Genomic DNA, 13,270 nt, shown 5'->3' on the forward strand with positions numbered 1-13,270 from the left:
TTCTTTGCAGTATTATCCCTCTATATGCCCGCATCCCCGTCATCATTAAGCAGAATTTTGCTCGATGTTCTTTGCAGTATTATCCCTCTGCCCGCATCAATTAGAATTCCATACAGTGCCCAGGAACAGCAAATTGTGAAAGAGGATTTCCTGCGTAAAACAGGGTTGCCAACGTATTCTCATCCAGATTGTGCACACTCAAACAGCCTAGGAAGCCCACTTCAATACAGCACATGCCCGTGCGCGGTTGGTATTGGAGCGCACCAAAGCCATGGTGCTGCTGCCGTAGATGCGGCTACTGGTGCTTCGGAGACGTGTCTACTACATTTCACATACTTTGCTTTTGCCATTACGCCACCAGACAGGCTTTCTAACGATGTTTTGGCCCGCATCTGCTGTTCCATCAGCAGAACGTCGATGTCAGCCTCACTTTAATTCTTCTGTTTACATGTTTCTTTCTTGCTTGCCACTGTCACAGAGAGTTTGTGCATTGAGGATGCGCTCTGTTTGTGCATTGATAATATGCTGATTAGATTAAATTCACGCACAATTTCACGACCATTTGTGATTTATAACCGAAGGATTGGCGTACACGTGTTTTTTGTGTGTACGTCTGTTTACTGTGGATCTCACTTACGCTCATTTCAGGAAATGTCTTAGACAAAATTTAGGATGGTTTCTACGCAACGTTTTATAAATGAGGCCCAAAGTGTACTAATTGGGTTAATTTAAACAGATATTCTTCAGTATGCTTCAGGAGAAGGACTTTGTCATTTATTTATTTTATTTATAAATGTTTATATTTATTTATTTTACTTTGCCCATTGTCAGGCAGTCAGACGCATGGGATCAAGAAAGGTCATCTTATCTCTTATCTCCATTCTAAAATAAAGGTGTAGATGGACTGAGAAAATGGATGGAAAAACTGTGGAACACTGTCACTAGTCAGTCGAGCTCCACACACTGATTTGTGTGAAAGTATACAGTGAATCAAATCTGAAGCCTAAATATATAAGCATCTGAGGGATTATTCAGACTTGCAGTTCAGAGAAGAGATGAACAAAATATGGCAGTTATTACAATGAGTGTTGGAAATCCTCACTGAAAGATGTGTCAAAACTAGCTTAGGCAGCCAGAGGAAGTACATCTCAATGGCCTTTAAGGTAAAAATTCATCTGAAGAGAACTCGTCACCATAGTTTCATGTTTTTTTATTGTGGCTTCAGTGCGATAGCAGATTCACGCTCTCGTGTCTGTTCTGCCCCTGCTTGTGGTTTTGTGTTGTTGGAGCTGTGTGTGACCTTTTTCCTCCGTTTAGAAACATGTCAACAAGAAACCTGACATTTAACCATTTTAAAAACTTTAAGATTCTCTTTGTGATTGTCAGTCATTAGTGGACATACAGTACATCAATAGTGACCAGTAAAGCGAGGTGATCTTTAAAGGCCAGCTCACCACCATATTGTGGCAGCCATACTCCCCCCCCCCCCTCTCTCTCTCTCTCTCCCTCTCTCTCTCTCACACACACACACACACACACACACACACACACACACACACACACACACACACATACACACACACGCGCTCACAAACCCACATCCTTCTCACTCAACCCAGCCACAGCTTGCTCTGTGGTCTAGATTTCCACCCCAGTTTGCGCTTGACAGGTGTTGTTCATCTACAACTGAATGCAAATCAACATTTTCTCTGCGGGGGTGGTTGGTTGATAATTGTCTTCCTACTCCTCATTATTTAATTTAGTAGAAGTTGGATCTGCATCATTTCCCAGAACATTCCTGCTTGTGATTTGGAACGTCGTTGTATTTTCCACAGGAAATGTTGTTTCATCACAGCGGAGCATTTTGCTGTTGAGTAATCACGATAAAGGGAGACATTCATCCAGCTAGTCACTACCCATAAGCTTTGTTCACATTTTAGCAGATTAGATTCACTTATGAAGAGGGTCCCCCTCTGCGGCTGAATGGTACAGCTTAGTCTCTTCCTTCTTAGTGGAAATCTCACATCTAGACTGTACCATTACCCCCTCGTGGAGGTAAACCAAGTTCACCACCTCACTCAGCCCCCCCAGTCTCAGAGAGCTTAGAGGGACCCCCGGACCATCAGGGAGAGGGGTGAACTCCTCCCCATGTTGGGGTCCCCCATCTCTTTGCACAGCGGAGTCCCAGCTGCTCTGTCCAAAGGGTACCTGGGTGATCTCCGAGCCTTCCTGCATTAACCCCCCACTGGCCAGGCCAGGGGCAGCCAAGGGAGGGTGATCCGGGCAGGGGCTGATGAAGTACTGGTGCTGGTCCAGGCTGGGAGTTGGTAGCTGGGTGGAGAGGGGGCTGATGAAGTACTGGTGCTGGTCCAGGCTGGGAGTTGGTAGCTGGGTGGAGAGGGGGCTGATGAAGTACTGGTGCTGGTCCAGGCTGGGAGTTGGTAGCTGGGTGGAGAGGGGGCTGAGGTCGCAGCTGCAGAGAGAGATGACAGAGAGGCTGTCCTCAGCAGGCAACATACCAGGGCCCTCACTGGGGACCGGACAGTCAGACACGGGCTCCAGGAGGCCTGCCTAGAGACACACACACACACACACACACACACACACACACACATAAAGCATTCTAAGCAATTGTCATTTCACTCTCTCTCTCTCTCTTTCTCAGTCGTTCTCCATGTGAGTGTTTTCGCATGTGTGTGTCTGCATACGAGAATACGAGTGTGTGCATACAAAATCAAGACGAGAGTGTATGTGTCTCTGTATGATCTGGGTGCGTGCAAGTGTACCAGTTATCAGTTTAGGTGTTTGTGTGTGTGTGTGTGTGTGTGTGTGTGTGTGTGTGTGTGTGTGTGTGTGTGTGTGTGTGTGTGTGTGTGTGTGTGTGTGTGTGTGTGTACTACCAGTGCTCGAGGGAGTTGGTCCTCTGATGGTTGTTTGTTTCGTCTCATCAGGTAGAAAACCACAAGAGGAATGAAGAACAAAACACTCAGTCCTGCAGCCAACCATATGGGCCACAGGTCTGGTCAAACACACACACACACACACACACGCACACACGCAAACACACACACACACGCAAACACACACACACACACGCACACACGCAAACACACACACACACACACACACGCACACACGCACACACGCAAACACACACACACACACACACACACACGTACACGAGCACACATGCAAACAAACACAAACATGAATAAGAGCAAATTGTATACAATACAGTACATTCACTGTTCTGCTTATTTGACTGAATTCATGATATGTGTAAACCTTTAGTGCACAATACTGTACAAAACTAATGTTTTTGCTTGTGTGTTATTCCCTGTCGGTCCCCTGCTGTTTCCTGCTCACCTACAGGAAGTGGGTCCAGCTGCAGGCAGACAGGCTGGGAGGTGTTTGAGGGTCTGAAGCCAGTGGAAGTGAAGTTGGCTGCAGCACAATACTCCTGACCTGGAACCAGACCTCCAAAGGACACCCTGTACTCATCTAAGCGATCGTCATTCACCAATCCTGATCGGGTCTGAAGGGAGAACAAACATTCACAGATGACAGGGTGGGTAAGACATTTGCTGAAAGCCAATCAGAAGAAACTAGGAAGTGGATATCAGAGCCCAAGGGGCAAGTTCAAATTCAAATTTGCTGTAGAAAAAGAGAGTGAAATGGAGAGAAAGAGAAATTGGATGTGGGAGAGTTTTACAAATAAGGGAAAATAAAGGGAGGTGGGCTGTGATTTGTTTTACAAAAGCAGAGATGGAGATGAAGGAAGTGAAGCAGAGCAAGAGGGCCAGAAAGGAAAGAGTGAGAGGAGTGAGAGAAGGAGTGAGAGAATAAGAAAAAGCTGGATACTACCTGTCTCTCTGTCCGCAACCGTTTGTTGAAAAGGGTCACTGTGACAACATTATCAATCAGGAAAAAGGTCACAGGGCAGCATCTCTGTCCTCTGTACCCGTCCACACACAAGGCCTCTGGGGCACAGGGGAACTTCACCTCCACCCCAATATGGGGCGTCCAAATACTCCCACCGGGGTCCTCAACATGCATCGACAGAGAGGGGGCACTGAATGTTACGCTTTCTGGATCATCTGGTGATGGAAATGGAGAACATAAATCATTTGTTTATGTGGCACAACCATCTGTAGTCCTGCTCAGTATGGGATTCCAGATAGGGAATAAGAGGATAAGGTACTTTCAGCGCCCCCCTGTGTATACATTTGGAACTGCAGCCCAACACTAGGACAGGGAGAACGAAAAGCAAGACAGTGAAAGAGAGACAAAGAAAGACAAAGAAAGACTGAGAGAGAAGAAAACGAAAAAGAAAGAGAGTGAAGAGGAGAAACTCACCCAGCAGTTTACGGCTTTCCTGTACCCCCAGTCGGACGTGGTCCCTGAAGTCTGTGATCCCCTGGGACAGGTCACAGCTCCGAGACGAGATCCCCTCACACTGTGCCACAGCACGCCAGGGCTCAGACCTTACACGTGTGCCGTACACACACACACACACACACACACACACACACACACGCACGCACGCATGCACGCACGCACGCACGCACGCACGCACGCACGCACGCGCACAGACACCATTTAATCAAACATAACACCAGTGAAGATTTTGTGAAAACTCAAATAATTAGAGAACCACTTTGTGATGAAGTGTGTCTGTGTCTGCGTGTGTCTGCGTGTGTCTGGGTGTGTTTGTGTGTGTGTGTCTGTGTGTGTGTGTCTGTGCGTGTGTCCCTGTGTGCGTGTGCGTGTGTGTGTGTGTGTCTCTGTTTGTGTGTGTGTGTGTGTGTGTGTGTGTGTATAAATGAGGCCCCAGCAGCGACAGACTCTTTCCCCCCTTAACCCAGTCACACTACCTTTCTTTCTCTTTCCCTTTTGTCTAATCTACCCTTCACTCCCTCTCTCACTCACTCCCTCTCTCACTCACTCTCTCACTCCCTCCCTCTCTCACTCACTCTCTCACTCCCTCTCTCACTCACTCCCTCTCTCACTCACTCCCTCTCTCACTCACTCTCTCACTCCCTCTCTCAGTCACTCACTCTCTCACTCACTCCCTCTCTCACTCCCTCTCTCACTCCCTCTCTCACTCCCTCTCTCACTCCCTCTCTCACTCCCTCTCTCACTCACTCTCTCACTCACTCTCACTCCCTTTCATGTCGGTTGTATTTCTCAATCACTCTCTTTTTCGTTAACCTCAGGCCTGCTTTCATTTTCTCCATCCTTCCATCACTAACCCCTCCCCCCACTCCTCCCATGTCTCTCGCTCCAGCGCTTCCTCTTAGCTCTGAGTTTTGCTTTCTATTATCAGTTATACATACTCTACTCCCCCCCCCCTCTCTCATACACGCACACATACACACACACACACACACACACACACACACACACACACGCTAGGGGTTCACACTTAAATACACACAAACTTCACTGTGTTCTTGAATTATGACGTGTCCACTCACCCCTGCCTTTTGATCTGAACACTGAAGGTGGCATTTGGGGTGAGGCCGTCACAACTCCACTGCAAAAGCCCAAAGAAATCTGTCGAACTCAAGCGAACTTCACACTTATTCAGTACTGAATCTGCAAAACACACACACACACACACACACACAGGAATATGTAGTTTCCGTGGCGACTAAGGTTTGGTTCCCCAGTCTTTCATCTCTTACTTTCCAAAACACATTATCGAGATCATGAATAGGTGAGGTATTGCAGGCTGTGATTGCATTATGTTACTGCCTTATTCACTCACTGACACTCACTGTCTCAAAGGCATATAAAGTGGTTATTTGAAATATACCAGCACAACAGAAATAGTTGTGGCTCGATTGTCACCAAAAATAAATCAGTTAAATGATTGATTGATTGAATTCAAGCCATCCCACCTAGCCCTCCATTAAAAAACATTTGCATCGCATGAACCACTTTGAAACTGACTCGCTGTGGCACAGGACGCGATTAAATCCTCACACACACACACACACACACACACACACACACACACACACAGATCAAGCTGAGCACACCAAATTTGCTTTGCGTTTGGTTGCCAGGTGTGTGTGTGTGTGTGTGTGTGTGTGAAGGTTACTTTCATCTGTCAAATGAATGTTAACACAAGAGATCTAAGCCTCATACACACACACAAACTCACCTGCAGTACTGAGTACAGTCCAGAACACCTTCAGCCAGAGTATCACCACCTGGACCAACCCCGACACCATGGTGAAGCCAGGAACTCTAAACCTGACATCCAGTGAATTAGCATCCACCACCATCAGCAGCTTTTTAATAAGAGACACACACACAGCAATGGGACATAGCACAGTGTAGCACATACTTCACCGCTATCTCCACCCACAGGAACGTGTTGCACACACACACACACACGCACACACACACACACGCACACACACACGCACACACACACGCACACACACACACGCACACACACACGCACACACACACGCACACGCACACACACACGCACACACACACGCACACACACACACGCACACACACACACACGCACACACACACACACACGCACACAGCGTGAGACAGAGTACCAGTGGTAAACCACAGAGGCGGTGAAGCAATGCAAAACTCAAAGTGAAGAGTTTAGAATGTGTCACCAATAATGACTGTATTTATTTGAAGGAAACAACTATTATCTGCGGAGTTATTAAGTGTACATCTTCAACAAATGAAAATAAAATATACTTGTTAATTTGGCTTCTTGTTCCTTCTGTGATTCGCTTGGTGTTGGTATGGGTTGTAAAGGACTTTGTGCTTCTGTGCTCAAGAAGAGCTATATGGATAAAAGTATTTTAAGTATTTGTTTTATCATCTTTTTGTTATTTAAGCAATAAGGTTCGAGAGGCAGTACGGTATCGTCAATAATGTACTTGTTCGAGGGTGTTGTTAGGCCCGACTCTGCAACATTCGTGTAGCACAGAAACAACTAACCGAGTCAATGTAGACATATAAAAAGTCGTGTAGATAGCTTAATTCACATGAAACATTCCCCACTACATTCCCCAGAACACGTTGCCATCTTGGTTAGATATTTTTTTTTGAGTGCGCACTGATATGGAACGCTCAGGTAGATGAAAACAGGTCGTACAGTTACTATATCGTTGAATATAGCACACCCCGTGACTCACAATCAGAATGGTGGATTCCATCTACCCGTGTTATAATTATTAATAATTATTATAAATGATCTCCCTCTGGAACGAAATACTGTTTTCTGATTGGCTAATGGGGTGTACATTAAGTTCGTATAACCGGACACCTTGGACGTAGTCCCAGTAGAAACGTTAAATCGCCTTTCCATATCAATGCTCTTGAATGGTTACCATTGACAACCAACGTAACGTTTATTTTTTGACAGCTAGGATAATTTGAACCAAGATGGCGGCGTGTTGGGACAAGTTAGTGGGCAATGTTTTATGTCAATTAAGCTATCTACACGACTTTTCATATGTCTAAATTGACTCGGTTAGTTGTTCATGTTCTACACGAATGTTGCAGAGTATTGTAATTCTTAACTGAAAGTCTCGAATATTATTTGTAGGCGGCTGTTAGCGCTTAGAAAAAAAACCCATTAAAACAGATGGTAGCTCACACGGCTAACTAGCCGGCTCGATTGTGAGCCTTCGACCAAAATTACTAAACTTGACCTCCCTGTTGCTCTGTCCAACTTCACCATCAACGGAAACGTGGAGTTCAACTGTAAATAGTAAAACCTTATGAACAATACCTGTGTCCGTGTGTCCGTTTACTTTACAGAGGTGAGCTCATGAGTGTCACTTTGCAGCAACGCCCGGGGAAACTAAAGGTCCAGTTCCACGCACTACTTTCTCACTACTTTCTCTAACGGGAGCACTAGGCTTCAAATCAAGAATTCATCAGGTTATTATGCATATTAAATTTCCTAAAGATAAAAGGAAATTCTAAATAATAATAATAATAAAAACATTTTTGGATGTTGTAAACGGGAGATAAGCGGGATAACGGCCTCCGAGCTGTCCAGTTCTACGAAGTTAATGGACTTCTGCTCCGCGTCGTGGTGTTCTTTGCCCCGCCGCCTCCATTAACTTCGTAGAACTGGACAGCTCGTCGGCCGTTATCCCTTACTTAATATTCATTTGAAGCATGTCTTACTTGAAGCAAGAGGCATGGAAAGATGGTGTAAAAGATGTTGTTATGGAATACAGCTTACCGTTTTGGGAGTGAGGACTGCTTTCAGTCAGACAAAAACTCTGAAGATACTAAGTCAAGTCTCTTTATTTATTCAATCCAGTCATGAAAACAAAATAAATTCTTCCATCTCAAAAAAAAACCAAACAATTCAATAATATTTATATTAGTAATGCAGGTGCAGACAGACTGTACAACATAAATTCAAACAAATGTTTTTTTCACGAAAGTTAATTTCACCCTCACACATTCTTCTGGGCATTCAGAGGTGGGTGTTTACTTGCAGGCGGAGCCTGATAAATCAGTCCCTGATTGGCTGTGGAGTCTCCGCTGAGATTCTTATAGGTTGGGGCAGAGTGGGATCTGGATGTGCGGATACAAAGAGACGGTAATCTCAGACCAGCCAGGCAGCAACCGGGACAGGAAATTACCTCATCGTACTCTGGGGAGGGGCTATCGAATGGAGTTGGTGCGGTGCTTGTGGGGGCGGGATGGTAGCCATTGACCCCGCCTCCCCAGCCCAGAGGCCGGGTGATTGGGCCGTTGTTGTTGTCATGAGTTTCTAAAGAAGGGGGAATATTGGAGATGGGGGAACTCCAGCCATTTGAGAGAGACTCCACTGTACCATCCAGTGCCCTGAACGGAATTTTACCATCTAGATTTAAATGTCTTTTAGCACCCTCTAGTGTTTTTAAGGTAGCACTGCAGTCCTTCGGAGACCGATTCCCAGGCTCCCCTGTTGTTTTGGATGGAGTACTACAGTCCAGGTGCAACTGTGGGCCAGCAGTGCCTTCTAGTGGATCAGGGGAGGCCCTGCAGTCCATGGGCTCCCCAGGCACCCCTGTCACATCCTCTTCCTCTTCCTCCTCTTCCTCCACTGGTTCCAGGGAGGTCAACTCCAGGCCAGAGTCGTCCACCGCGGCCTGTGTCCTCTTCCCGTCCTTCCCCTCTCTGTGCTCTCCGTCTCGCTTCCCTATGCAACCTGGGCTGGCTGTGTCCACTTTCTCCACTGCATGAGTCAGCGCCTCCCCACCACTCCCAACCTCCTGCGATTGGTCCGTGGCAGCTGTGTGACGTGCGTCTGCAGCAGTGCTAGTTAGCATCAGCACCATGCTCTCAGAGTACATGTCCAGAGCGCTGTCGTGAGCAGGCCAGTCGGCCTCCATCCCATGGGGAACGATATAAACAGCTGGATATTCAGGGTCTGCCTCTTTCCTCACGTGTTCTAGCGGAGATCGCCTCTCAGGCTCTGTTCGGTCTGAATCAGCTTTGTTTGGTAGGACGTGAACGGTACTTTCGATCAGCGTGTCCGACTCTCTTTGGTTGGACGACTGGTCCGTAACGTTTTCGTTCGGAGCCCTGGTTTCGTTCTTGGTGGGGCGTGACGGCAACCCGCTGGGTAGGAGGGTGATCAGGGGGTTGCTAGGGAGCGACTGGGTGCGTCTGTGGGTCCGCGGGGAATCCCGTGCACATTGGGTGGGGTCGGATGGGTCAGGTAGAGGGGGAAGGTCAAATGTCAACGAGATGACAGACTTGCTGGGTGTGTCAAAGAGCTTGATCCTGCCCCCCTTCAGGTCCTCTCTCTGAGAGAAGGGGTTGACCCGGGTTGGGGGTGTGGTCTGCATAGAGGGTTGGGTCTGTCGGAGGGGTGTGGTCAGGGACAGCATGTCTGATTGGCTGTGGGACAGGTGGGGGTCACCAGGGAAACATAGGGACTGCTTCCTTTCCATGATGACATCAGAAGAGGCTGTAAAAACTGTTAAAAAAGGAGGGGAAAAAAACGCATTACAAGGTTGCACAGCAGACATAAACAAGGCAAATTTAAGACAGGAAGAGGAGGCTGCCAAGCCCAGTGTGTGTTTATTAATGTGTGTGTGCATCTGTGTCTACGTGCGTGTGTGTGTGTGTGTCCGTGTGTGTGTGTGTATCTCTGTTTGTGTGTTTGTGTGTGTGTATGTATATCTCTGTGTGTGTGTTTGTGTGTGTGTGTGTGTGTGTGTGTGTGCGCATGTGTGTGAGTATCTGTGTATCTGTGTGTGTGTGTGTGTTTATGTGTGTGTGCATGTGTGTGAGTATCTGTGTGTGTGTGTGTGTGCATGTGTGTGAGTATCTCTGTGTGTGTGTGTTTGTGTGTGTGTGTGTGTGTGTGTCTCACCCTCTATTTCAGGCAGATCATCCTGGGCCTCCCCCTCCCCCTGAATCTCTTCCAGCTTACACACCATCTCTGCGAAGGAGGGACGACTCGTAGCATCCATCTAAAGAGGGGGAGGGACACAGGAGGAAGAGAAATAGGTGGAAGAAAGTGAAAGAATATCAGAGGACAGATTGTGTGTGTGTGTGTGTGTGTGTGTGTGTGTGTGTGTATGTGAGAGAGAGGGTGTGTGTGAGAGTGTGTGTGTATGAGTGTGTGGGTGTGAGAGAGAGTGTGTGAGTGTATGTGTGTGTGAGTGTGTGAGTGAGAGTGTGTGAGTGCGTGTGTTTGTGAGAGAGAGAGAGAGAGTGTGTGAGTGTATGTGTGAGTTTATGTGTGTGAGAGTGTGTGTGCGTGTGTTTGTGAGAGAGAGCGAGAGTGTGTGAGATAGTGTGTGAGTGTGTGTGTGTGCATGAGTGTGTGTGAGAGAGTGTGTGTGTGTGTGTGTGTATGTTTGTATGTGTGAGTGTGTGGCCATTAGTGTGTGAGAGTGTGTGTGCATGAGTGTGTGTCTTACACTGCAGCAGACCACGGCCAGTGCCAGGAAGGCCGGGGGGCAGTCCCCCACCATGAGCTCAAACGCCGCCACATCCAGCCCAAAGTCCTGCAGACATGAGCAATCACACCCAGACACAGTTATGATCAACCACACACAGAGCTAGTCATCTGCAGTCATCCATTCACAACACACAGATAAATCATAGCAGTTTGACCCCTAGATAAGAGAGTCGGGTCTGGGCTTGATATGCTCCTGCTGTGGGGTGTGCTAGGAGGGCAGGGAGTAACGTCAGGAGAGGAAACAGCCACCAGGGGTCACTGTGGCACTTTGTGTGAGAGTACAGGTATTGGCATAAAGCCATATTATGCAGTTGAAGGACACAGCTAAGATGTACTTGGTGAATTATGAACATTTTTATAACTCACTGACATTGACCACCACACGCACACACGCACACACACACAATTGATTAAAGATTTATTGATCCAAGTATATAACCGAGCATGGACACTTTGTTCCTTGATAATAAACCTCCAGCTGATGTCTGTGTCCAATCCAGCCTCTATCCTACACACCCCATTACATAACGAGGACAGGTGAGACAGCACCACGAACTTAATCTCAGTTCTAGACCAGACCTGGTCTCTCAGGCCCACATGAGTAATACACCTTGAAGTCACTGATTGGCTCGCCTCTGAACAGCATCAAACGTCCTTTGTGTAGTCACTGCAAATAGTTCAAGATGATCCAACAATATTTGTTATAAACAACACCTAGGTTGTTTTATATTCTGGGGTCATTCCATGTCCAGTACAACCTACACACCACACACTGGCCCTGTGGCAAATTGAGAACTTTTATACTTTATACTTTGACTTTTATATTGTTTTATATCAATCGATCTTTGGTAGATAGGAATCGATCATTTAATCCATCCACTTGGGATGAATCCGGTCGAATTTCTAAATGTGCCAAAATGTAAACAAACACCAGCGGACACACTGTTGCTAAGGAAACCTTGCGTACGGGGTAGTTGCCAGCTCACTCAGGAAACTGCTCTTGGATAAAGCAACAACTGTACAACTGTGCGACCACAGGAGAGAGAGAGAGAGAGAGAGAGAGAGAGAGAGAGAGAGAGAGAGAGAGAGAGAGAGCGAGAGAGAGAGAGAGCGAGAGAGAGAGAGAGAGAGAGAGAAAGAGAGAGAGAGAGAGAGAAAGCTGGCTGTTGTGTACATTATTTCCCTTATATGATATCAAAAACTGTAAAGTGGAGCTGTTAAAACAAAAGCCAGTCAACATGTGCCTCTGTTGTGTAGGAGTTAAGTCTATTATAGGCCAATTAAACATAATGTTGCAGTCTGCACACGTGTGTGTGTGTGTGTGTGTGTGTGTGTGTGTGTGATGTTTACCTCAGTGCGAGGCAAGAAGTCTGGATCAGCCATGATTCGACCAATGATCTCACAGAGAATGATTCCAAATGCAAAGACATCCACCTGAATAGAAGGGGAGCACACACACACAAACAACACACACACACACAACACACACACACAAACAAACAAATTCAGAGACTGTGTATTGATGACCGTTGAATAGACGCAGTACACAACGGTCACACTGGTCAATTTGCCTCAGCAATTTATGAAGGCTATAAATACAAAACAAACCACACACACACACACACACACACACACACACCTCTATGTAGAATCTGCAACTCTGAGGCAGTGAGTTAGTAACTAAGTGTGTGTGCCACTTGCAAGGGCTCTGTGGGTCAGTGTTCTGTGAGTACAGTCTGTGTTAGACTAGAGGTAAAACAATTAACTGCTGTATTAAAACAGGTATTTTTTTTTTGTACCCCTCTCATGTTGAATAGCGCTTAAGGTCCAATTATTTACCACACCTGCAGTTACTGTCTACACTGCAAGCACTGCCTGGCAATATTCCCAATGGGTCTGTTGCCAAAGCACTGCATCAGCATTCCACAGAAATCATTCACCGATTGATTTTCTTGCTAGCACTAATTTAATTAGCATCAGTAGGCTACGGATGGAAAACAGACCCCTTTGGCGTGGAAATGTGCATGCTTGAGTTATTTGTTATGAGTCTATATTTTCCACATTTAGCTTGACATATTTGATCATGAACTGAATCATTTGAAGACAGCCGTCAGTCTGTGTGTCTGTCTGTGTGTCTGTCTGTCTGTGTGTCTGTCTGTGTGTCTGTCTGTCTGTGTGTCTGTCTGTGTGTCTGTCTGTGTGTCTGTCTGTGTGTCTGTCAGAGTGCTAGAAAAATAGCTTTCTGTTCAGATCTATGAAAAAAAAGTTTCTTTGAAGTTTGTAATCCAGTCTCTGACAGCA

General features: G+C 46.5%; 1 protein-coding gene across 1 annotated transcript in view; it reads right to left on the reverse strand.

Annotated features, from left to right (window-relative positions):
* Positions 1–1,950: 1,950 nt before the first annotated feature.
* tesk1b (testis associated actin remodelling kinase 1b) overlaps positions 1,951–13,270 on the reverse strand; it is a gene marked incomplete at both ends in the record, with an annotated part of 24,869 nt that continues 13,549 nt past the window's right edge. The window contains 9 exons of the mRNA XM_080859817.1: positions 1,951–2,571; positions 3,371–3,535; positions 3,904–4,097; positions 4,357–4,456; positions 6,186–6,299; positions 8,652–9,967; positions 10,376–10,475; positions 10,929–11,015; positions 12,320–12,403. Coding sequence (XP_080715943.1) covers positions 1,951–2,571; positions 3,371–3,535; positions 3,904–4,097; positions 4,357–4,456; positions 6,186–6,299; positions 8,652–9,967; positions 10,376–10,475; positions 10,929–11,015; positions 12,320–12,403 — 2,781 coding nt within the window. The remainder of the gene's footprint in view (positions 2,572–3,370; positions 3,536–3,903; positions 4,098–4,356; positions 4,457–6,185; positions 6,300–8,651; positions 9,968–10,375; positions 10,476–10,928; positions 11,016–12,319; positions 12,404–13,270) is intronic.

The sequence above is a fragment of the Sprattus sprattus genome (assembly GCF_963457725.1).
Source record: "Sprattus sprattus genome assembly, chromosome: 21".
Classification (NCBI taxonomy): Eukaryota; Metazoa; Chordata; class Actinopteri; order Clupeiformes; family Clupeidae; genus Sprattus; species Sprattus sprattus.